General features: G+C 45.5%; 1 protein-coding gene across 2 annotated transcripts; it reads left to right on the plus strand.

Moving 5' to 3' along the window:
- Window positions 1-669: 669 nt before the first annotated feature.
- tsen2 (TSEN2 tRNA splicing endonuclease subunit) lies at window positions 670-25,071 on the plus strand. Of its 2 annotated transcripts, none has more exons than XM_041891223.1 (11): window positions 670-967; window positions 1,212-1,278; window positions 1,380-1,419; window positions 3,073-3,622; window positions 4,692-4,784; window positions 14,183-14,233; window positions 14,638-14,776; window positions 22,855-22,891; window positions 22,991-23,102; window positions 23,815-23,904; window positions 24,904-25,071. In XM_041891223.1, the coding sequence occupies exons 1-11, from the start codon at window positions 779-781 to the stop codon at window positions 24,961-24,963; spliced, it is 1,428 nt and encodes a 475-aa protein (XP_041747157.1). In that variant the 5' UTR covers window positions 670-778; the 3' UTR covers window positions 24,964-25,071. The 2 variants fall into 2 exon arrangements, with proteins under 2 accessions (XP_041747157.1, XP_041747158.1); XM_041891224.1 differs by having other exon boundaries at window positions 4,695-4,784.
- The last annotated feature ends 2,356 nt before the right edge of the window (window positions 25,072-27,427 follow it).

The raw sequence follows: 27,427 nt of genomic DNA on the forward strand, positions 1-27,427 counted from the left end.
GAGAAGCTACTCTAAAAAGATAGATTAGATTTTAGCAGACGCTCTTATCCAGAGCAATTTACAGTTAGTGAGTGCATACATTTTTTCATACTGGACCCCCGTGGAAAACGAACCCACAACCCTGGCGTTGCAAGCGCCATGCTCTACCAACTGAGCTACAGGGGACCCAAGCTTACCAAGCTACCAATTACTTCACACTGGAAGAAGTTAAACTACACTAAAGCTACCCTTAAATATAGTTTAGTTAACTAAAGTTACTTTAAAAAAGTAGTTGACTACATACAAACTACTTTGTGAAAAATTATCATATGTAAATCTGAAATGTCATGGACTACAAATTGCAAGACAGATCACTCTGGAGATGTTAACAGAATGTGTGGTTTAGCCTATTGCACACAAAAACTATTTTCAAGTGAGAATAAGGCTGAAAAACGTTGGAACATTAGGACCCACATCATAGTTTGAAGATGTTGACCTTAAGCAATTGTAAGCATACTAATTGAGTATGATCATGGTTGTAGATGGTACACTAGGTTCCTGACTCCAACAGGCATTGACATGACAAACATCTCCCCTTACTGGTTGGAAATCTTTATTACACTCAGTGTGGCTAGGAACTAAGTTTAATGTACCGGTGCGTTCCAAGGGAAGGAATTCGTGTAACACTCATTGAACAGCGTGTGTTCACATTGCCGCTTGTACTAGTAATGTACCGCATCCATACAAGAGGAGAAGGCAGATAACACCTGTGTTGTCCGATAGGTCCATCCTTAACGCCATGACGGACGCGGTGTTCCAGGCGCCCAAACGGCGGGCCAGAGTGTATGAGGCGTATGACGCCCCGTTCCCGGTCCCTCTGGCTGCGGAGGAAGCGAGGCTGCAGCAGACCCTAATCTACAGAGCAGAGATGGTCAACCAGCATGTGATAGTCAGGGACCCTGAACACATACAGGCTCTCTACGGCAAGGTGTGTAGCAGACAGCAGGCTCTGTTGTTTAGCTAAATATTCAGATACATCCACTGGAGAGGAGGCTACTAGTATGATGAAGCTAGCTACTAGTATGATGAAGCTAGCTACTAGTATGATGAAGCTAGCTACTAGTCCCACACTACTTCTCTAACTAGCCGTAGTGAAAAGCGTTCACGCGAGATTTCGTTATTTTCCAAGATTATGGAGCTGCTCATTTTGACTTTGTCATGTTGTTATCAAGGGTTACTTTGGTAAAGGCATCTTATCAAGAAGCAGACCAGACCACAGTATCTCACACCAATGGGAAAGTGAGTATTCAACTGCTAATTCTCTCAAGGCCTATTATTGGATTGGTCAACAGTGTTGTAGAACTGGCCCATCTAAACGTGTCTTCTCTCCGTCTCTGTAGAGTTTGGTGAGAGAGTTCTGCCTGTCATCTCCCTGATCAAGTAAGTATCTGTTGATAGCAGGACTGGATGGTTACAGCAGTAGCTCTCATCTGAATGTTCTGAACTATACAGTCGTGGTCAAAGGTTTTGAGAATGACACAAGTATTGGTCTTCACAAAGTTTGCTGCTTCAGTGTTTTTAGATATTTTTGTCAGATGTTACTATGGTATACTGAAGTATAATTACAAGCATTCCATAAGTGTCAAAGGCTTTTATTGACAATTACATTACGTTTATGCAAAGAGTCAATATTTGCGGTGTTGACCCTTCTTTTTCAAGACCTCTGCAATCTGCCCTGGCATGCTGTCAATTAACTTCTGGGCCACATCCTGACTGATGGCAGCCCATTCTTGCATAATCAATGCTTGGAGTTTGTCAGAATTTGTGGGGTTTTGTTTGTCCACCCGCCTCTTGAGGATTGACCACAAGTTCTCATTGGGATTAAGGTCTGGGGAGTTTCCTGGCCATGGACCCAAAATGTTGATGTTTTGTTCCCCGAGCCACTTAGTTATCATTTTTGCCTTATGGCAAGGTGCTCCATCATGCTGGAAAAGGCATTGTTCGTCACCAAACTGTTCTTGGATGGTTGGGACAAGTTGCTCTCGGAGGATGTGTTGGTACATTTACATTTACATCATTTAGCAGACGCTCTTATCCAGAGCGACTTACAAATTGGTGCATTCAACTTAGGATAGCCAGTGGGACAACCACTTTTTTTTTTATGGGGGGGTAGAAGGATTACTTTATACTATTCCAGGTATTCCTCGGTTGCAACACTTACTACCGAGTTCCAAACTGCCTCTGGAAGCAACGTCAGCACAATAACTGTTCGTCAGGAGTTTCATGAAATGGGTTTCCTTGGCCGAGCAGCCGCACACAAGCCTAAGGTCACCATGCGCGATGCCAAGCGTCAGCTGGAGTGGTGTAAAGCTCGCCGCCATTGGACTCTGGAGCAGTGGAAACGTGTTCTCTGGAGTGATGAATCACGCTTCACTATCTGGCAGTCCAACGGATGAATCAGGGTTTGGCAGATGCCAGGAGAACGCTACCTGCCCTAATGCATAGTGCCAACTGTAAAGTTTGGTGGAGGAGGAATAATGGTCTGGGGCTGTTTTTCATGATTCAGGCTAGGCCCCTTAGTTCCAGTGAAGGGAAATCTTAACACTACAGCATACAATTACATTCTATTCTGTGCTTCCAACTTTGGGGCAACAGTTTGGGGAAGGCCCTTTCCTGTTTCAGCATGACAATGCCCCCGTGCACAAAGCGAGGTCCATACAGAAATGGTTTGTCGAGATTGGTGTGGAAGAACTTGACTGGCCTGCACAGAGCCCTGACCTCAACCCCATCGAACAGCTTTGGAACGAATTGGAACGCAGACTGCGAGCCAGGCCTAATCGCCCAACATCAGTGCCCAGTGCTCTTGTGGCTGAATGGAAGCAAGTCCCCTCAGCAATGTTCCAACATCTAGTGGAAAGCCTTCCCAGAAGAGTGGGGGCTGTTATAGCAGCAAAGGGGGGACCAATTCCATATTAATGTCCATGATTTTGGATTGAGATGTTCAACAAGCAGGTGTCCACATATTTTTGGTAATGTAGTGTATTGGTGTCTACCAGTTGCACAGCATGAGTCTACCTCTCTCCTCTCTCCCAGGTACCAGAAGCATTTGAGCTGGGCACGGGACGTACTCCTAGCTCAGGGATTGGAGGAGGATGTTGTCAATCAGATGCTGCAGAGACTTTGTCAGCCAATGGAGCCAGAGCTCAGAGAGGAAAATGGACATGATGACAGAAGAGAGGAAACCGGGTCAGGGGCAGGTAAACTCCAGGACATGGCCTCAGAGCAGGCAGGGACAGGGGAACAGCAGGTCCAGGCCTTAGCCTCCTGCAGCCCAGACGATCAGGGGGAGCAGGACAGTGAGTGTCCCCAGGCTAAGAGGCCTAGGAGGCAGGGAGACGGTCGGTTCGACCCCCTGGCTGAGCTGTACCCCCAGGAGCCCCAGCAGATAGACCAGGCGGCCCTGGATACGGTCCGGTGCTCCAAGCATGATGACTGGCTGGTTGACTGTGGCTGTCGCCTGGAGGACAGCGTGCTGGAGACCCTTACCCTGCAGGGAGACAGACAGGCAGAGGCAGACCGTGGGTATGAGTATGTACTGGTGATGGAGGAGGAGGAAGAGGAAGAGGAGAACAGTGTTGTCAAGGTAAAGTGTAATTATCAGGACAAATAATTTAACACATTTTCTCACAAGTTCTTCCTGACCAGGTGACCCAACCAGGAAAACCTCTGGGCCCTAGTTGTAGTCAGGAGTTTGTCCTGGTCTGACTCGTTATTCAGTGTGATGGTCTGTATAAACTGTGTAGCCTAGGCATACTGTGTCAGACCTTGTTAACAGTGTTATTATTGACAAGATAAGATGATAATAATGTAACTGATGTGTTTTGGGATCTTGTTTTTATTTAATTATATATATTTTTATTTTACCCCCTTTTTCTCCCCAATTTTGTGATATCCAATTGGTAGTTACGATCTTGTCTCATTGCTGCAACTCCCCAATGGGCTCAGGAGAGGCGAAGGTCGAGTCATGCGTCCTCCGAAACATGACCCGCCAAGCCGCACTGCTCCTTAACACCTGCTCGCTTAACCTGGAAGCCAGCCGCACCAATGTGTCGGAGGAAACACTTTTCAACTGACGACTGAAGTCTGTTTGCGGGCGCCCGGCCTGCCACAAGGAGTCGCTAGAGCGCGATGGGCCAAGGAAAGCTCCCCGGCCAAACCCTCCCCTATCCCGGACGACGCTGGACCAATTCTGCACCGCCCTATGGGACTCCCGGATCGAACCCCAGGCTGTAGTGAACACTGCGATGTGTTGGAGGATCTGTGATCTTACATAGACCGCTGCGCCACTCGGGAGGCTCTGGGATCATGTTTCTAACGGATGTGTTCTGGGATCATGTTTCTAACGGATGTGTTCTGGGATCATGTTTCTAACGGATGTGTTCTGGGATCATGTTTCTAACTGATGTGTTCTGGGATCATGTTTCTAACGGATGTGTTCTGGGATCATGTTTCTAACGGATGTGTTCTGGGATCATGTTTCTAACTGATGTGTTCTGGGATCATGTTTCTAACGGATGTGTTCTGGGATCATGTTTCTAACGGATGTGTTCTGGGATCATGTTTCTAACTGATGTGTTCTGGGATCATGTTTCTAACGGATGTGTTCTGGGATCATGTTTCTAACGGATGTGTTGTGGTTCTGTGTGTTCCAGCAGGGTAGACCAGGGCCAGGGATGACGGTGAGGAGAGTGTGTAGAGTCAACCCCTTCAGACTGCTAGAGTACCTACAACTGACTCTGGAGGAGGTAAGACACCATCCACTCTTCTCTGTATTCTTCTCTATTCTAGTTGTCCTGAACCATAGTTTGGCTGTGATGGAGGGAATCAATAACATGTTCATGAGGATTGTATTGTCACAGCTGGATCTGATGATGATGAGGAGGAGGAGGAGTTGTGTTAGAGAAACGTGTGTGTCAGTGCTAAGACCAACCCTCAGTCCTCCTGACTCAGGGGAATAATGAACAGCTCAGATCTGACACTCCAGCAGGATACATGGTTTCCTTTTTCTGAAGAGCTGCTGTGTGAGGTCTGCTGTGTGAGGTCTGGGTCTGCTGTGTGAGGTCTGGGTCTGCTGTGTGAGGTCTGGGTCTGCTGTGTGAGGTCTGGGTCTGCTGTGTGAGGTCTGGGTCTGCTGTGTGAGGTCTGGGTCTGCTGTGTGAGCTCTGGGTCTGCTGTGTGAGCTCTGGGTCTGCTGTGTGAGGTCTGGGTCTGCTGTGTGAGCTCTGGGTCTGCTGTGTGAGCTCTGGGTCTGCTGTGTGAGCTCTGGGTCTGCTGTGTGAGCTCTGGGTCTGCTGTGTGAGGTCTGGGTCTGCTGTGTGAGGTCTGGGTCTGCTGTGTGAGGTCTGGGTCTGCTGTGTGAGGTCTGGGTCTGCTGTGTGAGGTCTGGGTCTGCTGTGTGAGCTCTGGGTCTGCTGTGTGAGCTCTGGGTCTGCTGTGTGAGGTCTGGGTCTGCTGTGTGAGGTCTGGGTCTGCTGTGTGAGCTCTGGGTCTGCTGTGTGAGCTCTGGGTCTGCTGTGTGAGCTCTGGGTCTGCTGTGTGAGGTCTGGGTCTGCTGTGTGAGCTCTGCTGTGTGAGGTCTGCTGTGTGAGGTCTGGGTCTGCTGTGTGAGGTCTGGGTCTGCTGTGTGAGGTCTGGGTCTGCTGTGTGAGGTCTGGGTCTGCTGTGTGAGGTCTGGGTCTGCTGTGTGAGGTCTGGGTCTGCTGTGTGAGCTCTGCTGTGTGAGGTCTGGGTCTGCTGTGTGAGGTCTGGGTCTGCTGTGTGAGGTCTGGGTCTGCTGTGTGAGGTCTGGGTCTGCTGTGTGAGGTCTGGGTCTGCTGTGTGAGGTCTGGGTCTGCTGTGTGAGGTCTGGGTCTGCTGTGTGAGGTCTGGGTCTGCTGTGTGAGCTCTGGGTCTGCTGTGTGAGGTCTGGGTCTGCTGTGTGAGCTCTGGGTCTGCTGTGTGAGCTCTGGGTCTGCTGTGTGAGCTCTGGGTCTGCTGTGTGAGGTCTGGGTCTGCTGTGTGAGCTCTGGGTCTGCTGTGTGAGGTCTGGGTCTGCTGTGTGAGGTCTGGGTCTGCTGTGTGAGGTCTGGGTCTGCTGTGTGAGGTCTGGGTCTGCTGTGTGAGCTCTGGGTCTGCTGTGTGAGGTCTGGGTCTGCTGTGTGAGCTCTGGGTCTGCTGTGTGAGCTCTGGGTCTGCTGTGTGAGGTCTGGGTCTGCTGTGTGAGCTCTGCTGAGTTAGAGGGGTATTGGAGTTAATTGTGTGACCTCACAGAGCTGTTAGTGTTCTGAAGTGAGGCTGAGTGACTCAACTCACCTCCGTACCCACAACCCTCCCTGTCCTCTGTCCCCACAACCCTCCCTGTCCTCTGTCCCCACGACCAATCCTGTCCTCTGTCCCCACAACCCTCCCTGTCCTCTGTCCCTACGACCAATCCTGTCCTCTGTCCCCACAACCAACCCTGTCCTGGTGACACCTCCACTAGCACCACCAATACTGTGCACTAGAGTGCCATTATCTAGGGCAGTGTTCCGCAACATTTTCTGAGCAGACATCATTTTCTGAGTCAAAATGCAGGCCGAGATCTACTGCTCAGAAACTTTTTTTAAATGACTTTTAAAAAACGTAAGCCTCTGCAACATGAACCAATTAAAGAGTTCTGTAGCAGTGAGGTTTGTGCAGTAGGCTGTAGGTCCAGTACATTATCACTGGATATTGGCTACGCTTGAATTGACCTGCCAATGATGATCTTCTCAGACCATTTACAAATTATATTTCAAAACGTGAGGTATATAATGCATTCGGAAAGTATTCAGATCCCTTGATTATTTTCCCACATTTTGTTACATTACAGCCTTATTCTAAATTGATTAAATATTTTTTTCCCCTTATCAATCTACACACAATACCCCATAATGACAAAGCAAAAACAGATTTTTAGAAATGTTTGAAAAAACCCGGAAATATTACATTTACATAAGTATTCAGACCCTTTACTCAGTACTTTGTTGAAGCACCTTTGGCAGCAATTACAGACTTGAGTCTTCTTGGGTATGACGCTACAAGCTTGGCACACCTGTATTTGGGGAGTATTTCCCATTCTTCTCTGCAGATCCTCTCAAGCTCTGTCAAGTTGGATGGGGAGCGTCGCTGCACAGCTATTTTCAGGTCTCTCCAGAGATGTTCGATCGGGTTCAAGTCCGGGCTCTGGCTGGGCCACTCAAGCACATTCAGAGACTTGTCGGAAGCCACTCCTGCGTTGTCTTGCCTGTGTGCTTAGGGCCGTTGTCCTGTTGGAAGGAGAACCTTCACCCCAGTCTGAGGTCCTAAGCGCTCTGGAGAAGGTTTTAATCAAGGAACTCTCTGTACTTTGCTCCGTTCATCTTTCCAGCAATCCTGACTAGTCTCCCAGTCCCTGCTGCTGAAAAACATCCTCACAGCATGATGCTGCCACCACCATGCTTCACTGTAGGGATGGTGCCAGGTTTCCTTCAGACGTGACACTTGGCATTCAGGCCAAAGAGTTCAATCTTGGTTTCACCATTCCAGAGAATCTTGTTTCTCATGGTCTGAGAGTCCTTTAGCTGCCTTTTGGCAAACTCCAAGCATGCTGTCATGTGCCTTTTACTGAGGAGTGGCTTCCATCTGGCCACTCTACCATAAAGGCCTGATTGGTGGAGTGCTGCAGAGATGGTTGTCCTTCTGGAAGGTTGTCCCATCTCCACAGAGGAACTCTGGAGCTCTGTCAGAGTGACCATCGGGTTCTTGGTCACCACCCTGACCAAGGCCCTTCTCCCGCGATTGCTCAGTTTGGCCGGGCAGCCAGCTCTAGGAAGAGTCTTGGTGATTCCAAACTTCTTCCATTTAAGAATGATGGAGGCCACTGTGTTCTTGGGTAGCTTCAGTGCTGCAGAAATGTCTTGGTACCCTTCCCCAGATCTGTGCCTCGACACAATCCTGTCTCGGACAATTCCTTCGACCTCATGGCTTGGTTTTTGCTTTGACATGCACTGTCAACTGTGGGACCTTTATATAGACACGTGTGTGCCTTTCCAAATCATGTCCAATCAATTGAATTTACCACAGGTGGACTCCAATCAAGTTGTAGAAACATTTCAAGGATGATCAATGGAAACAAGATGCACCTGAGGTCATTTTCGAGTCTCATAGCAAAGGGTCTGAATACTTACACTACCAATCAAAAGTTTGGACACCTACTCATTCAAGGGTTTTTCTTTATTTTTACTATTTTTTACATTGCACACTCTTGGCATTCTCTCAACCAGCTTCATGAGGTAGTCTCCTGGAATGCATTTCAATTAACAAATGTGCCTTCTTAAAAGTTATGGAATTTCTTTCCTTCTTAATGTGTTTGATCCAATCAGTTGTGTTGTGACAAGGTATACAGAAGATAGCCCTATTTGGTAAAAGACCAAGTCCATATTATGGCAAGAAAAGCTCAAATAAGCAAATTACTTCAGAGAACTTCGGAGAAGATGGCCGTTTTACAGCCCTCTAACCAATTGTACTAGTATGTGTGTTTTTCCGCGTTATTTGTAATTTATTTTGTACATAATGTTTCTGCCACCGTCTCTTATGACCAAAAAGAGCTTCTGGATATCAGGACAGCGATTACTCACCTCGTATTGGACGAAGATTTTTTCTTCAACGAGTCGGACTCGAAGGATATCCTACAGACACCCGACAAGGCCCAAATCCCTGTCATTCGCATGACGAAGAGACAGAGATATCGTGGACGTAGGTCGGGGTGCCTTATGAGATCCGACGGCAGCCGAGTAAATTGCCTCTTCCATCAATCCTATTAGCCAACGTTTAATCATTTGAAAATAAATTGGACGACCTAAGATTACGGTTATCCTACCAACGGGACATTAAAAACTGTAATATCTTATGTTTCACTGAGTCGTGGCTGAATGACGACATGGATAACATACAGCTGGCGGAATATACGCTACATCGGCAGGATAGAACGGCTGACTCCGGTAAGACAAGGGGTGGCGGTCTGTGTATATTTGTAAACAACAGCTGGTGCATAAAATCTAATACTAAGGAAGTCTCAAGGTTTTGCCCGCCTGAGGTAGAGTACCTCATTATAAGCTGTAGACCACACTATTTACCAAGAGAGTTTTCATCTATATTTTTCGTAGCTGTCTATTTACCACCACAAACCGATGCTGGCACTAAGATTGCACTCAATGAGCTGTATAAGGCCATAAGCAAACAGGAAAATGTTCATCCAGAGGCAGCGCTCCTAGTGGCCGGGGACTTTAATGCAGGGAAACTTAAATCCGTTCTACCTAATTTCTACCAGCATGTTAAATGTGCAACCAGAGGAAAAAAAACTCTAGACCACCTTTACTCCACACACAGAGACGCATACAAAGCTCTCCCTCGCCCTCCATTTGGCAAATCTGACCATAACTCTATCCTCCTGATTCCTGCTTATAAGCAAATACTAAAACAGGAAGCACCAGTGACTTGGTTAATAATGATGTGGTCAGTTGATGCAGATGCTAAGCTACATGACTGTTTTGCTAGCACAGACTGGAATATGTTCGGGATTCTTCTGATAGCATTGAGGAGTACACCACATCAGTCACTGGCTTCATCAATAAGTGCATCGATGACGTCGTCCCCACAGTGACCGTGCTTGCATACCCCAACCAGAAGCCATGGATTACAGGCAACATCCGCACTGAGCTAAAGTGTAGAGCTGCCACTTTCAAGGAGCGGGACTCTAACCCGGACGCTTTTAAGAAATCCCGCATGCCCTCCGACGAACCATCAAACAGGCAAAGAGTCAATACAGGACTAAGATTGAATCGTACTACACCGGCTTCGTCGGATGTGGCAGGGCTTGAAAACTATTACATACTACAAAGGAAAGCACAGCCGCGAGCTGCCCAGTGACACAAGCCTACCAGACGAGCTAAATCACTTCTATGCTCGCTTCGAGGCAAGCAACACTGAAGCATGCATGAGAGCATCAGCTGTTCTGGATGACTATGTGATCACGCTCTCCAAAGCCGATGTAAGACTTTTAAGTAGGTCAACATTCACAGACGGATTACCGGGACGTGTACTCCGAGCATGCGCTGACGACCTGGCAAGTGTCTTCAATGACATTTTCAACTTGTCCCTGACTGAGTCTGTAAAACCAACATGTTTCAAGCAGACCACCATAGTCCCTGTGCCCAAGAACACTAAGATAACCTGCCTAAATGACTACCGACCCGTAGCACTCACGTCTGTAGCAATGAAATGCTTTGAAAGTCATGGCTCACATCAACACCATTTTCCCAGAAACCCTACGCCCACTCCAATTTGCAATCCGCCCCAACAGATCCACAGATGACGCAATCTCTATTGCACTCCACACTGCCCTTTCCCACCTGGACAAGAGGAACGTTCAACACCATAGTGCCCTCAAAGCTCATCACTAAGCTAAGGATCTTGGGACTAAACACCTCCCTCTGCAACTGGATCCTGGACTTCCTGACGGGCCGCCCCCAGGTGGTAAGGGTAGGTAACAACACATCCGCCACGCTGATCCTTAACACAGGGGCCCCTCAGGGGTGCGTGCTCAGTCCCCTCCTGTACTCCCTGTTCACCCATAACTACATGGCCAGGCACAACTCCAACACCATCATTAAGTTTACCGATGATACAACAGAGGCCTGATCACCGACAACGATGAGACCGCCTATAGGGAGGAGGTGGCAGTGTGGTGCCAGCATAACAACCTCTCCTTCAACGTGATCAAGACAAAAGAGATGATTGTGGACTACATTACAGGGAAAAAAGGGAGGACTGAGTACGCCCCCATTCTCATCGACGGGGTTGTAGTGGAACAGGTTGAGAGCTTCAAGTTCCTTGGTGTCCACGTCACCAACAAACTATCATGGTCCAAACACACCAAGACAGTCGTGAAGAGGGACGACAAAGCCTATTCCCCCTCAGGAGACTGAAAAGATTTGGCACGGGTCCTCAGATCCTCATAAAGTTCTACAGCTGCACCATCGAGAGCATCCTGACTGGTTGCATCACTGCCTGGTATGGCACCTGCTCGGCCTCCGACCGCAAGGCACTACAGAGGGTAGTGCGTACGGCCCAGTACATCACTGGGGCCAAGCTTCCTGCCATCCAGGACCTCTATACCAGGTGGTGTCAGAGGAAAGCCCAAAATTTTTTCAAAAACTCCAGCCACCCTAGTCATAGACTGTTCTCTCTGCTACCGCACGGTAAGCGGTACCGGAGCACCAAGTCTAGGTCCAAAAGGCTTCTTAACAGCTTCTACCCCCAAGCCATAAGACTCCTTAACAGCTAATCATGGCTACCCGGACTATTTGCATTGTCCCCCACACCCCAACCCCTCTTTTACGCTGCTGCTACTCTGTTTATCTATGCATAGTCACTGTAACTCTACCCACATGTACACTACCGTTCAAAAGTTTGGGGTCACATAGAAATGTCCTTGTTTTCGAAAGAAGAGCAATTTTTTTGCCCATTAAAATAACATCAAATTGATCAGAAATACAGTGTAGACATTGTTAATGTTGTAAATGGCTATTGTAGCTGGAAATGGCTGATTTGTAATGGAATATCTACATAGGTGTACAGAGGCCCATTATCTGCAACCATCAGTCCTGTTTTCCAATGGCATGTTGTGTTTGCTAATCCAAGTTTATCATTTTAAAAGGCTAATTGATCATTAGAAAAACCTTTTGCAATTATGTTAGCACAGCTGAAAACTGTTGTGCTGATTAAAGAAGCAATAAAACTGGCCTTCTTGAGACTAGTTGAGTATCTGGAGCATCAGCAATTGTGGGTTCGATTACAGGATCAAAATGGCCAGAAACAAATAACTTTCTTCTGAAACTCGTCAGTCTATTCTTGTTCTGAGAAATGAAGGCTATTCCATGCGAAAAATTGCCAAGAAACTGAAGATCTCGTACAATGCTGTGTACTACTCCCTTCACAGAACAGCGCAAACTGGCTCTAACCAGAATAGAAAGAGGAGTGGGAGGCCCCGGTGCACAACTGAGCAAGAGGATAAATACATTAGAGTGTCTAGGTTGAGAAACAGACGCCTCACAGGTCCTCAACTGGCAGCTTCATTAAATAGTACCCGCAAAACACCAGTCAACATCAACAGTGAAGAGACGACTCCGGGATGCTGACCTAGGCAGAGTTGCAAAGAAAAAGCCATATCTTAGACTGGCCAATAAAAAGAAAAAGATTAAGATGGGCAAAATAACACACACTGGACAGAGGAAGATTGGAAACAAGTGTTATGGACAGACAAATCGAAGTTTGAGGTGTTCGGATCACAAAGAAGAACATTTGTGAGACGAGACCAAATGAAAAGATGCTGGAGGAGTGCTTGATGCCATCTGTCAAGCATGGTGGAGGCAATGTGATGGTCTGGGAGTGCTTTGGTGGTGGTAAAGTGGGAGATTTGTACAGGGTAAAAGGGATCTTGAAGAAGGAAGGCTATCACTCCATTTTGCAATGCCATGCCATACCCTGTGGACGGTGCATGATTGGAGCCAATTTCCATTGTTGGTTAAGGGCTTGTAAGTAAGCATTTCACTGTAAGGTCTACACCTGTTGTATTCGGCGCATGTGGCAAATACGATTTGATTTGATAAACGACAGTCCATTACTTTAAGACATGAAGGTCAGTCAATACAGAAAATGTCAAGAACTTTGAAAGTTTCTTCTAGTGCAGTCGCAAAAACCATCAAGCGCTATGATGAAACTGGCTCTCATGAGGACCGCCACAGGAATGGAAGACCCAGAGTTACCTCTGCTGCAGAGGATAAGTTCATTAGAGTTACCAGCCTCAGAAATTGCAGCCCAATATAAATGCATCAGAGTTAAAGTCACAGACACATCTCAACATCAACTGTTCAGAGGGGACTGTGTGAATCAGGCCAATGTAGAAAATAGTAAAAATAAAGAAAAACCCTTGAATGAGTAGGTGTCCAGACTTTTGACTGTTACTGTATGTAAATAAGGTATTTCTGTTTTTTATTTTTTAATTCATTTGCAAACATTTCTAAAAACCTGTTTTTGCTTTGTCGTTATGGGGTATTGTGTGTAGATTGAGGGGAAACATTTATTTATTCAATTTTAGAATAAGGCTGTAACGAAACAAAATGTGGAAAAAGGGAAGCGGTCTGAATACTTTCCGAATGCACTGTACGTTAGAGGCTCAGTGATCGAGGAAGACACTGGAGGCACCAATCTCATCATGACCTGCTGCTATCTTTAACTTACCAATGACCTCCATCACATCAGGAGGTGGGGTCGACTATCAACTTCGCTGTGGGATCGTGAAAGCTGCAGGTGATCTAAGCTATTTGATAGGCCAGCGGTAGACCTATTATAGGTGCACTTGATTTGCTCTCTGGGCCGGCCGGTTAGGCAGAGTTTGTACCTTCAGACACATGAAATGGTTCAAAATGGGAACACTTCGACTACCCGGTGTGCAGGCCAGCTGAATCAAGTGCACTTACCGCAAACAGAGCAAATAAAAAAATAGGAGATACAAGGCTTTATCGTTGGTCTTTTTACAGAAATGTTTGGCGATCTACTAGGAAAGGCTTGGAGATCGACCGGTTGGTGACCACTGACCTAGGGATAGATCGACCGGTTGGTGACCACTGACCTAGGGATAGATCGACCGGTTGGTGACCACTGATCTAGGGATAGATCGACCGGTTGGTGACCACTGACCTAGGGATAGATCGACCGGTTGGTGACCACTGATCTAGGGATAGATCGACCGGTTGGTGACCACTGATCTAGGGATAGATCGACCGGTTGGTGACCACTGACCTAGGGATAGATCGACCGGTTGGTGACCACTGACCTAGGGATAGATCGACCGGTTGGTGACCACTGATCTAGGGATAGATCGACCGGTTGGTGACCACTGACCTAGGGATAGATCGACCGGTTGGTGACCACTGATCTAGGGATAGATCGACCGGTTGGTGACCACTGACCTAGGGATAGATCGACCGGTTGGTGACCAGTGACCTAGGGATAGATCTTTAGATAGCACCCCAACATTAGGAGTAGGGTCCTCCCGCTGTATTTCTCTTTTTCTAATCTTTTGAACATTATTTTCTTATTTCAGGCTTTCTTCTTGGTCTATGCATTAGGATGCCTTTCAGTTTACTACAATGAGGTAAGAAGCTACAGTCTTATAAACATATTATACGATCATATTAACTAAAGCCTTTGCTGTTATGGTGCATGTTTGTTTACTCTGTCGAGCCGGCCGCGACCGGGAGACCCATGGGGCGGCGCACAATTAGCCCAGCGTCGTCCAGGGTAGGGGAGGGAACGGCCGGCAGAGGGATGTAGCTCAGTTGGTAGAGCATGGCGTTTGCAACGCCAGGGGTTGTGGGTTCGATTCCCACAGGGGCCAGTATGAAAAAAATAAAAAAAATAATGTATGCACTCACTAACTGTAAGTCGCTCTGGGTGAGAGTGTCTGCTAAATGACTAAAATCTAAATGGTGCGAGTCTTGTTTGGTAAGAGTCTTGTTTGCTAAGAGTCTTGTTTGTTCTAACCCTAACCCTCTTCAGGAGCCGTTGTCTGTGCTCCAGCTGTGGGAGATGTTCCGGTCGGTCCAGCCCCACTTTGAGACTTCATACATGGCCTACCATTACTTCCGCAGCAGGGGGTGGGTGCCCAAGCCTGGGGTGAAGTACGGGACTGACCTCAGTGAGTTAATAATAAGTTAATTAATTGCAGACTGTTTTAGTGCCCTTGCCAATTCATTGATATATACAGTGGCTTGCGAATCTATTCACCCCCCTTGGCATTTTTCTTATTTTGTTGCCTTACAACCTGGAATTAAAATGGATTTTTTGGGGGGTTGTATAATTTCATTTACACAACATGCCTACTACTTTGAAGATGCAAATTATGTTTTATTGTGAAACAAACAAGAAATAAGACAAAAAACCAGAACTTGAGCGTGCATAACTATTCACCCCCCCCAAAGTCAATACTTTGTAGACCCACCTTTTGCAGCAATTACAGCTGCAAGTCTCTTGGGGTATGTCTCTATAGCTGGCACATCTAGCCACTGGGATTTTTTGCCCAGGTAATTGGTTGCACCAGATCTTATTTAGGGGCTTCATAGCACGCACCACTTTTCCGTTATTTATTTTTTTGAATTATTTGAAACAAGTTATTTTTTTCATTTCACTTCACCAATTTGGACTATTTTGTGTATGTCCATTACATGAAATCCAAATAAAAATCCATTTAAATTACAGGTTGTAATGCAACAAAATAGGAAAAACGCCAAGGGGGATGAATACTTTTGCAAGGCACTGTACCTGATTACTTCTTATCAGTGCTTGACTTGGACTGAAATAGGTTCCGGTACTCATTTTGGGTGCTGGTACTGTTCGTTTAGATGGGTTAGGGTTAGGGTTAGGGTTAATAGGTTCCGGTACTCATTTTGGGTTAGGGTTAGGGTTAGGGTTAATAGGTTCCGGTACTCATTTTGGGTGCTGGTACTGTTTGGGTTAGGGTTAGGGTTAGGGATAATAGGTTCCGGTACTCATTTTGGGTGCTGGTACTGTTAGGGTTAGGGTTAATAGGTTCCGGTACTCATTTTGGGTGCTGGTACTGTTCGTTTAGATGCAGGAGCTCTTTTGAGCGAATATTCTATAAGAGGAACAGGAGTTGAAGCAGTAGAACATTTGAGTACTCAGCTCAGGTGAGCTCCTGCCCAAGTCAAGCACTGCTTCTTATCCTACAGCTGTTAAGCACTGCTTCTTATCCTACAGCTGTGTCTGTCACTGGCAGGAAACTCTGAGGACCCAGAATATTTTATACAGTGTTTCCAGTTCGTTGCAGACAGGCCATGTGTAGCCAATGTGATTTATAGGATATTTATTTTCATCTGGATATTTTCTACCTGCAGGCTGCAATGTTTTTATTTGTTGGCTTTATGGAGGCTATTTTTACATAGTTGGCAATAGAAGTTACTTTTAAGTTTGTATCATTTTCATTTAGATTTGGATAGAATTTTGATGAACCACATGACAATGATTTTGAGATAAAGTGCCTTCGGAAAGTATTCAGACCCCTTGACCTTTTCCACATTTTGTTACGTTACAGCCTTATTCTAAAATTGAGACCCATGGGGCGGCGCACAATTGGCCCAGCGTCGTCCAGGGTAGGGGAAGGAATGGCCGGCAGGGATGTAGCTCAGTTGGTAGAGCATGGCGTTTGCAACGCCAGGGTTGTGGGTTCGATTCCCACGGGGGGCCAGTATGAAATAAATAAAAAATAATGTATGCACTCACCCAACTGTAAGTCGCTCTGGGTGAGAGTGTCTGCTAAATTACTAAAATGTTATGGGAAGGAGGGTCAATAGAAAGAGAGTGAAAGTAAGAGACAGAGATTCAACTTATCGTTGTTACATTTGGAAACCACCGCTCATTCGGATAAGAAATGCAATGCATATTTACGTGTAGCTGTCCTTGATCGTCATCTCTCTGTTGAACCACTTTCTCAAAAAGGGTTTGAGTGTCCTATCCCACTTCGGTGAGACTCGGCTTGTCTTCGAATGGAGTGTTCGTTAGAATAGATACTTCAGATGTACCAACGGTTGTCTGAGAGGGATGGTCCTTCCCAACTGGTGTCTTTAGTGAAAGTTCTCTAGACAACTTTACATGCCAGCTGCAGACTGATAACGCTACGGTCTAGTGCAGGGTTCTTCAATTCCGGTCCTGGAGGGCCGAGACACCTCTGTTTTTCATCATCTCCTTCTAATCAGGGGCTAATTCAGACCTGGGACACCAGGTGAGTGCAATTAACTACCAGGTAGAAATAAAAAACAGAAGTGTTTCGGCCCTCCAGGACCGGAATTGAAGAACCCTGGTCTAGTGTGTGGTCTTCTTCTCGTGTAGAGATTGAGAGTTTCGTCATTTGAAACGTATGGACTACCGTCTCACGTTTTCTGGTCTGTAGAGGTTCAACCATTTGTAACGTGAGCTCGCGCTTCATGTCGTCTGGTCTTTCTCATTCAAAGGTCTAACCATTCTAAACGTGCAGTCGCCACTCTCACGCTTCCTGGTCTAACCATTTTAAGCCATGTAGCCACAGCTCCACGCTTCCTGGTCTAACCATTTTAAGCCATGTAGCCACAGCTCCACGCTTCCTGGTCTAACCATTTTAAGCCATGTAGCCACAGCTCCACGCTTCCTGGTCTAACCATTTTAAGCCATGTAGCCACAGCTCCACGCTTCCTGGTCTAACCATTTTAAGCCATGTAGCCACAGCTCCACGCTTCCTGGTCTAACCATTTTAAGCCATGTAGCCACAGCTCCACGCTTCCTGGTCTAACCATTTTAAGCCATGTAGCCACAGCTCCACGCTTCCTGGTCTAACCATTTTAAGCCATGTAGCCACAGCTCCACGCTTCCAGGTCTAAAGGTTAATTTGTTTTTCAAGCTGTTTTTATGCCCTCTGGGTAAAAGGGGCGTTCCATCGTGATGACACGATCTCTGATGTCACTCGGGGCGTGGCTAGTCACTGTGCATAGTTTATATGAAAAACTATTATCTTATTAGTAGACTAAAATCACATTCCTATCATCACAAAAGTATTCTCATACTTATCATATATTTTATACAACATTTAGATGCAAACCCGACCTAGAATGCATACCATTTAGATGCTAACCCGACCCAGAATGCGTACCATTTAGATGCAAACCCGACCCAGAATGCGAACACTTTAGATGCAAACCCGACCCAGAATGTGAACCATTTAGATGCAAACCCGACCCAGAATGCGTACCATTTAGATGCAAACCCGACCCAGAATGCGTACCATTTAGATGCAAACCCGACCCAGAATGCGAACACTTTAGATGCAAACCCGACCCAGAATGCGTACCATTTAGATGCAAACCCGACCCAGAATGCGAACCATTTAGACGCAAACCCGACCCAGAATGCGAACCATTTAGATGCAAACCCGACCCAGAATGTGAACCATTTAGATGCAAACCCGACCCAGAATGCGTACCATTTAGATGCAAACCCGACCCAGAATGTGAACCATTTAGATGCAAACCCGACCCAGAATGCGTACCATTTAGATGCTAACCCGACCCAGAATGCGAACCATTTAGATGCAAACCCGACCCAGAATGCGTACCATTTAGATGCAAACCCGACCCAGAATGCGAACACTTTAGATGCAAACCCGACCCAGAATGCGTACCATTTAGATGCAAACCCGACCCAGAATGCGAACCATTTAGACGCAAACCCGACCCAGAATGCGAACCATTTAGATGCAAACCCGACCCAGAATGCGAACACTTTAGATGCAAACCCGACCCAGAATGCGAACCATTTAGATGCTAACCCGACCCAGAATGCGAACCATTTAGATGCTAACCCGACCCAGAATGCGAACCATTTAGATGCAAACCCGACCCAGAATGCGAACCATTTAGATGCTAACCCGACCCAGAATGCGAACCATTTAGATGCTAACCCGACCCAGAATGCGAACCATTTAGATGCAAACCCGACCCAGAATGCGAACCATTTAGATGCTAACCCGACCCAGAATGCGAACCATTTAGATGCTAACCCAAACCCAAACCCGACCCAGAAACTTTCGGAGTTAGTTCATTTGTTATACCATCCTTAATGACATCACAAAATAATAAACCACATGATTATTGTTTACATCCCCACCAAACGTTCCAAACATTTGGATGTTAGAAATAATGTTCTAATGTCCAATCTTTTGGAGAAAAGGGTTTTGGCGGCAAAAGTCTCTCTATAACAGAGATTTGTCTGCAAACTATTTATGACCGGCTGTTAAGTCATAAAACCGGCCCAACCCCTCCTCTCCCCAACCATTAACCCCCCCTCTCCCCAACCATTAACCCCCCCTCTCCCCAACCATTAACCCCCTCTCCCCAACCATTAACCCCCCTCTCCCAACCATTAACCCCCCTCTCCAACCATTAACCCCCTCTCCCCAACCATTAACCCCCCTCTCCCCAACCATTAACCCCCCCTCTCCCCAACCATTAACCCCCCTCTCCCCAACCATTAACCCCCCCTCTCCCCAACCATTAACCCCCCCTCTCCCCAACCATTAACCCCCCCTTTTTTTTATTTTTTTATTTCACCTTTATTTAACCAGGTAAGCCAGTTGAGAACAGGTTCTCATTTACAACTGCGACCTGGCCAAGATAAAGCATAGTAGTGCAATAAAACAACAACACAGAGTTACATATGGGGTAAAAAACATAAAGTCAGAAATACAACAGAAAATATATATACAGTGTGTGCAAATGTAGCAAGTTATGGAGGTAAGGCAATAAATAGGCTATAGTGCAGAATAATTACAATAGTATTAACACTGGAATGCTAGATGTGCAAGAGATTATGTGCAAATAGAGATACTGGGGGTGCAAATGAGCAAAATAAATAACAATATAGGGATGAGGTAGTTGGGTGGGCTAATTTCAGATGGGCTGTGTACAGGTGCAGTGATCGGTAAGGTGCTCTGACAACTGATGCTTAAAGTTATTGAGGGAGATAAGAGTCTCCAGCTTCAGAGATTTTTGCAATTCGTTCCAGTCATTGGCAGCAGAGAACTGGAAGGAATGGCGGCCAAAGGAGGTGTTGGCTTTGGGAATGACCAGTGAGATATACCTGCTGGAGCGCAGACTACGGGTGGGTGCTGCTATGGTGACCAATGAGCTAAGATAAGGCGGGGATTTGCCTAGCAGTGATTTATAGATGGCCTGGAGCCAGTGGGTTTGATGCCGAACATGTAGTGAGGACCAGCCAACAAGAGCGTACAGGTCACAGTGGTGGGTAGTGTATGGGGCTTTGGAGACAAAACGGATGGCACTGTGATAGACTACATCCAATTTGCTGAGTAGAGTGTTGGAGGCTATTTTGTAAATGACATCGCCCGAAGTCAAGGATCGGTAGGATAGTCAGTTTTACGAGGGCATGTTTGGCAGCATGAGTGAAGGAGGCTTTGTTGCGAAATAGGAAGCCGATTCTAGATTTAACTTTGGATTGGAGATTCTTTATGTGAGTCTGGAAGTTGAGTTTACAGTCTAACCAGACACCTAGGTATTTGTAGTTGTCCACATACTCTAGGTCAGACCCGTCGAGAGTGGTGATTCTAGTCGGGTGGGCGGGTGCCAGCAGCGTTCGATTGAAAAGCATGCATTTAGTTTTACTAGTGTTTAAGAGCAGTTGGAGGCTACTGAAGGATTGTTGTATGGCATTGAAGCTCGTTTGGAGGTTTGTTAACACAGTGTCCAATGAAGGGCCAGATGTATACAAAATGGTGTCGTCTGCGTGAGAGGTGGATCTGAGAGTCACCAGCAGCAAGAGCGACATCATTGATATACACGGAGAAAAGTGTCGGCCCAAGAATTGAACCCTGTGGCACCCCCATAGAGACTGCCATAGGTCCAGACAACAGGCCCTCCGATTTGACACACTGAACTCTATCTGAGAAGTAGTTGGTGAACCAGGCGAGGCAGTCATTTGAGAAACCAAGGCTATTTAGTCTGCCAATAAGAATGCGGTGGTTGACAGAGTCGAAAGCCTTGGCCAGGTCGATGAAGACGGCTGCACAGTACTGTCTATTATCAATGTGGTTATAATATCGTTTAGGACCTTGAGCGTGGCTGAAGTGCACCGTGACCAGCTCGGAAACCGGATTGCATAGCGGAGAAGGTACGGTGGTATTCGAAATGGTCAATTATCTGTTTGTTAACTTGGCTTTCGAATACTTTCGAAAGGCAGGGCAGGATGGATATAGGTCTGTAGCAATTTGGATCTAGAGTGTCACCCCCTTTGAAGAGGGGGATGACTGCGGCAGCTTTCCAATCTCTGGGGATCTCAGACGTTATGAAAGAGAGGTTGAACAGACTAGTAATAGGGGTAGCGACAATTTCGGCGGCTAGTTTTAGAAAGAAAGGGTCCAGATTGTCTAGCCCAGCTGATTTGTAGGGGTCCAGATTTTGCAGCGCTTTCAAAACATCAGCTGTCTGAATTTGTGTGAAGGAGAAGCGGGGGGGCATGGGCAAGTTGCAGCAGAGGGTGCAGAGTTGGTGGCCGGGTTAGTGGTAGCCAGATGGAAAGCATGGCCAGCTGTAGCAAAATGCTTGTTGAAATTCTCGATTATTGTAGATTTATCGGTGGTGATAGTGTTTCCTAGCCTCAGTGCAGTGGGCAGCTGGGAGGAAGTGCTCTTATTCTCCATGGACTTTACAGTGTCCCAAAACTTTTTGGAGTTAGTGCTACAGGATGCAAATTTCTGTTTGAAAAAGTTAGCCTTTGCTTTCCTGACTGCTTGTGTATATTGGTTCCTAACTTCCCTGAAAAGTTGCATATCGCGGGGGCTATTTGATGCTAATGCTGTACGCCACAGGATGTTTTTGTGCTGGTCAAGGGCAGTCAAGTCTGAGGAGAACCAGGGCCTATATCGGTTCTTAGTTCTGTATTTTTGAATGGGGCATGTTTATTTAAGATTGAGAGGAAATTACTTTTAAGGAACAACCAGGCATCCTCTACTGACGGAATGAGATCTATATCCATCCAGGATACCTGGGCCAGGTCAATTAGGAAGGCCTCCTCGCTAAAGTGTTTTAGGGAGCGTTTGACAGTGATGAGGGGTGGTCGTTTGACCGCGGACCCGTTACGGACGCAGGCAATAAGGCAGTGATCGCTGAGATCCTGGTTGAAGACAGCTGAGGTGTATTTAGAGGGTATGTTAGTCAGGATGATATCTATCTCCCCAACCATTAACCCCCCCTTCTCCCCAACCATGTGTCAAGCTGATCTGGCACCTCACCAAAGAGAGTCATGACAACCGTGAATCTTTGCGGTTTAGATTCACTGTTTAATTGGTTGACTGTGAATGTTTGCGGTATAGTTTCACTGTTAGTTTAATGGGTTAACTCCCCTCACCTGGTTGTCTAGGTCTTAGTAAGGAACTCCCCTCACCTGGTTGTCTAGGTCTTAGTAAGGAACTCCGCTCACCTGGTTGTCTAGGTCTTAGTAAGGAACTCCCCTCACCTGGTTGTCTAGGTCTTAGTAAGGAACTCCGCTCACCTGGTTGTCTAGGTCTTAGTAAGGAACTCCCCTCACCTGGTTGTCTAGGTCTTAGTAAGGGAACTCCCCTCACCTGGTTGTCTAGGGTCTTAGTAAGGAACTCCCCTCACCTGGTTGTCTAGGTCTTAGTAAGGAACTCCCCTCACCTGGTTGTCTAGGTCTTAGTAAGGAACTCCCCTCACCTGGTTGTCTAGGTCTTAGTAAGGAACTCCCCTCACCTGGTTGTCTAGGTCTTAGTAAGGAACTCCCCTCACCTGGTTGTCTAGGTCTCTGTTGAAATGAAAGACCATTTTCAACAGAGACCATTTCCCAAAAAAAATGGTAAAGTGGTTATCCCACTGGCTATAGGGTGAATGCACCAATTTGTGAGTCGCTCTGGATAAGAGCGTCTGCTAAATGACGTAAATGTGCCCTTGAGCAAGGCACTTAACCCTAATTGCTCCTGTAAGTCGCTCTGGATAAGAGCGTCTGCTAAATGACTAAAATGTAAAATGTAAATGTACACTAGACCCTCCATTGAATGAGTTAGACTCCCCTATTTTAATGGGTTGACTGTGATCCTCCAACCATAACAAAACACTCTTGACGCTCAGATGTCTTGATTCTTGATGCTATGATGATTCTGTTAGTCTTATTGGCTTGTACTGTATTTTCTCTTCCATGCAGTGCTTTACCGAAAAGGACCACCTTTCTACCATTCAAGGTTTGTATGAATTACAGTACATTAACATTTCCATTGAGATCCACTAATTGTTTAAACAGTGTTTATCTGAAATATTGATCTCCATCCCACTCCCTCTAGTTACTCTGTGGTGGTTGAGAAGGTACACCAGCCGTGCAGAGGAGGGGCTCTACGTCCGTTCAGCTGGAGGTCTCTGGCTGCTCTCAGCAGGATTACCGGCAACGTTTCCAAGGTAATGCACCTTCACCTTACTGCCTGGGTCCAGCCCACCATAGAATTACAATGTTATTTCTAATATAATTAAATTCTAATTTTAGGATTTGTATGCACCCCTACCTATCCTTGGGGCATATTCATGGTGGTGTCTACACCTAATACAAATATGTTCTCCACAATAACATACACATTCTCATAACTAAGTAACTCTAAGTCAACCATATGGTATTCCAGGAGTGGATGCTGTGCTACCTCATCTACCCATCTCACCTGACAGATAACTAAGATGTAGAAATACACTGAGTGGACAAAACATTAAGAACACCTTTCTAATATTGAGTTGTATTATAGTTAGTATATGCAGTGTGTAGTATATAGTCTATGTAGTAGTTAGTGTGTAGTGTATATATAGTGTATTGTATTCTAGGACTTGATGCTTGGCTACCCTGTGTATTGTATTCTAGGACTTGATGCTTGGCTACCCTGTGTATTGTATTCTAGGACTTGATGCTTGGCTACCCTGTGTATTGTATTCTAGGACTTGATGCTTGGCTACCCTGTGTATTGTATTCTAGGACTTGATGCTTGGCTACCCTGTGTATTGAATTCTAGGACTTGATGCTTGGCTACCCTGTGTATTTTATTCTAGGACTTGATGCTTGGCTACCCTGTGTATTGTATTGTATTCTAGGACTTGATGCTTGGCTACTCTGTGTATTGTATTCTAGGACTTGATGCTGTGCTACATCATCTACCCATCTCACCTGACAGAGGAACATCTCTCCTCTCCAGACTGTCTCTGCAGGGTCACAGTTCAGGTACGACTTCCGTCTAACCCTAACCCTTTCTCTGTTAACCCTTTCTCTGTTAACCCTTTCTCTGTTAACCCTTTCTCTGTTAACCCTTTCTCTGTTAACCCTTTCTCTGTTAACCCTAACTCTTTCTCTGTTAACCCTTTCTCTGTTAACCCTAACCCTTTCTCTGCTAACCCTTTCTCTGCTAACCCTTTCTCTGTTAACCCTTTCTCTGTTAACCCTTTCTCTGTTAACCCTCTCTCTGTTAACCCTCTCTCTGTTAACCCTTTCTCTGTTAACCCTTTCTCTGTTAACCCTTTCTCTGTTAACCCTTTCTCTGTTAACCCTAACTCTTTCTCTGTTAACCCTTTCTCTGTTAACCCTAACCCTTTCTCTGTTAACCCTTTCTCTGTTAACCCTTTCTCTGTTAACCCTAACCCTTTCTCTGTTAACCCTTTCTCTGTTAACCCTTTCTCTGTTAACCCTTTCTCTGTTAACCCTAACTCTTTCTCTGTTAACCCTTTCTCTGTTAACCCTAACCCTTTCTCTGTTAACCCTTTCTCTGTTAACCCTTTCTCTGTTAACCCTAACCCTTTCTCTGTTAACCCTTTCTCTGTTAACCCTTTCTCTGTTAACCCTTTCTCTGTTAACCCTAACTCTTTCTCTGTTAACCCTTTCTCTGTTAACCCTCTCTCTGTTAACCCTCTCTCTGTTAACCCTTTCTCTGTTAACCCTTTCTCTGTTAACCCTTTCTCTGTTAACCCTTTCTCTGTTAACCCTTTCTCTGTTAACCCTCTCTCTGTTAACCCTTTCTCTGTTATGGGTGGTCCTCTGTAGCTCAATTGGTAGAGCATGGCGCTTGTAACGCCAGGGTAGTGGGTTCGATCCTCATGCACACATGACTGTAAGTCGCTTTAGATAAAAGCGTCTGCTAAATGGCATGTTATATTTATATTGAACCCTTGCTCTGCTAACCCTTTACTTCTCATCTCTCCTCTTTCTCTCTAATCTGTTCATCTTTAGGAGATTATTTTAAGCAGATGGATATCATCACGAGAACGGACAGAGACGGACGACATATGACATGACATCTTAACTTTTTTGTCTGCTGTGTACATAGTGTCTTCAGAAAGTATTCACACCCCTTGACATTTTCCACATTTTGTTACGTTACAGCCTGAATTTAAAATGGGTAACATTTTGATTTTGTGTCACTGGCCTACACACAATACCCCATAATGTCAAAGTGGAATTATGTTTTTAGACATTTTTAAAAATTAATAACAATTTAAACTGAAATGTCTTGTATTTAACTACTTTGTTATGGCAAGCCTACATAATTTCAGGAGTACACATTTTGCTTAAGTCACATAAGTTGCATGGACTCACTCTGTGTGCAATAATAGTGTTTAACATGATTTTTGAATGACTACCTCATCTCTGTACCCCACACATACAATCATCTGTAAGGTCCCTCAGTCGAGCAGTGAATTTCAAGCACAGATTTAACCACAAAGACCAGGGAGGTTTTCCAATGCCTCACAAAGAAGAGCACCTATTGGTAGATGGGTAAAAATAAAAGAAGCAGACATTGAATATCCCTTTGAGCATGGTGAAGTTATTAATTACACTTTGGATGGTGTATAAATACACCCAGTCACTACAAAGATACAGGCGTCCTTCCTAACTCAGTTGCCGGAGAGGAAGGAAACCGCTCAGGGATTTCACCATGAGGCCAATGGTGATTTAAAAACAGTTTAATGGCTGTGATCGGAGAAAACTGAGGATAGATCAACAACATTGTAGTTACTCCACAATACTAACCTAAATCACAGAGTGAAAAGAAGGAAGCCTGTACAGAATAAAAATATTCCAAAACATGCATCCGGTTTGTAATAAGGCACCAAAAACTGCAGAAAATGTGGCAAAGAAATTCACTTTATGTCCTGAATACAAAGCGTTCTGTTTGGGGCAAATCCAACACAACACTGAGTACCACTCTTCATATTTTCAAGCATGGTGGTGGCTGCATCATGTTATGGGTATGCTTGTCATCGGCAAGGACTAGGGAGTTTGTTATGATGAAATGAAACGGAATAGAGCTAAGAACAGGCTAAATCCTAGAGGAAAACTTGGTTCAGTCTGCTTTCCACCAGACACTGGGAGACAAATTCACCTTTCAGCAGGACAATAACCTAAAAAACAAGGACAAATATATACTGGAGTTGCTTACCAATACGACATTGAATGTTCCTGAGTGGCCTAGTTATAGTTTTGACTTAAATCGGCTTGACAATCTGTGGCAAGACTTGAAAATGGCTATCTAGCAATGATCAACAACAAACTTGACACAGCTTGAAGAATTTTAAGAAGAATATTGTACTATCCAGGTGTGCAAAGCTCTTAGACTTACCCAGAAAGACTCACAGCTGTAATCGCTGCCAAAGTTGACTCTTAACGTTTTGATTCGGGGAGCTGAATACTTATGTAAATGAGATGTCAGTATTTAATTTTCAATGAATTAGCAAAAATGTCTAAAAACATGTTTTCACTTTGTCACTATGGGGTGTTGTGTGTAGATGGGTGAGAAAATAATGATTTGAATTCATGCTGTAACAACAATGTGGAATAAGTCAAGGGGTATGAATACTTTCTGAAGGCCCTCCATCCATTTCAGTGACTGATTTTCAGTGGAATTTAGTGTTGTAACTATCAATCAAGTATCAATAAACATTGTTTTTGAACATGCTTTTTAACAACTTTTTCTATTTGACGAAAGTAAAAGTAAAAAATTGAGATTATGATTAAGAATATGCTATAAATTGTCTTGTCTTAATCCATTAGCTCTGTGTGTGTGTAAGGTGATGGTCTCTAGAGGAGACCTGGGTAATTGGTTGGCGCAGGTAATGGTCTCTAGAGGAGACCTGGGTAATTGGTTGGCGCAGGTAATGGTCTCTAGAGGAGACCTGGGTAATTGGTTGGCGCAGGTAATGGTCTCTAGAGGAGACCTGGGTAATTGGTTGGCGCAGGTAATGGTCTCTAGAGGAGACCTGGGTAATTGGTTGGCGCAGGTAATGGTCTCTAGAGGAGACCTGGGTAATTGGTTGGCGCAGGTAATGGTCTCTAGAGGAGACCTGGGTAATTGGTTGGCGCAGTGGTCGAAGGCATGTAATGTAAATGTAATTCCCAGTGTTCTAGTGTAGGAAGACAACATGGCCTCGCTGTCAATCAAATAACATTTTATTTGTCACATGCTTCATAAACAACAGGTGGAGACTAACAGTGAAATGCTGACTTATGGGCCATTTCCAACAATGCAGAGAGAAAAGTTATAGAAAGATAACACGAGGAATAAATACACAATGAGTAACGATAACTTGGCTATATACATGGAGTACCAGTACCGAGTCCATGTGCAGGGCTACGAGGTAATGGAGGTAGATATGTTCATATAACTAGGAATAAAGGGACTGATAATAACTAACCCTAACCCTAACCCTAAACCCTAACCCAGATAGTAACTAACCCTAACCCTAACCCTAACCCT

Source organism: Coregonus clupeaformis, unplaced genomic scaffold (genome assembly GCF_020615455.1).
Source record: "Coregonus clupeaformis isolate EN_2021a unplaced genomic scaffold, ASM2061545v1 scaf1283, whole genome shotgun sequence".
NCBI lineage: Eukaryota > Metazoa > Chordata > Actinopteri > Salmoniformes > Salmonidae > Coregonus > Coregonus clupeaformis.

What these genes read in the sequence shown, in the direction of transcription:
- tsen2 (XM_041891223.1), top strand. Translation starts at nt 779, where the DNA reads ATGACGGACGCGGTGTTCCAGGCGCCCAAACGGCGGGCCAGAGTGTAT. An exon ending in CCTGTCATCTCCCTGATCAA is followed by an intron (nt 1,420 to 3,072) that starts GTAAGTATCTGT and finishes CCTCTCTCCCAG; the next exon opens with GTACCAGAAGCATTTGAGCT. An exon ending in TCTGCAGGGTCACAGTTCAG is followed by an intron (nt 23,905 to 24,903) that starts GTACGACTTCCG and finishes GTTCATCTTTAG; the next exon opens with GAGATTATTTTAAGCAGATG.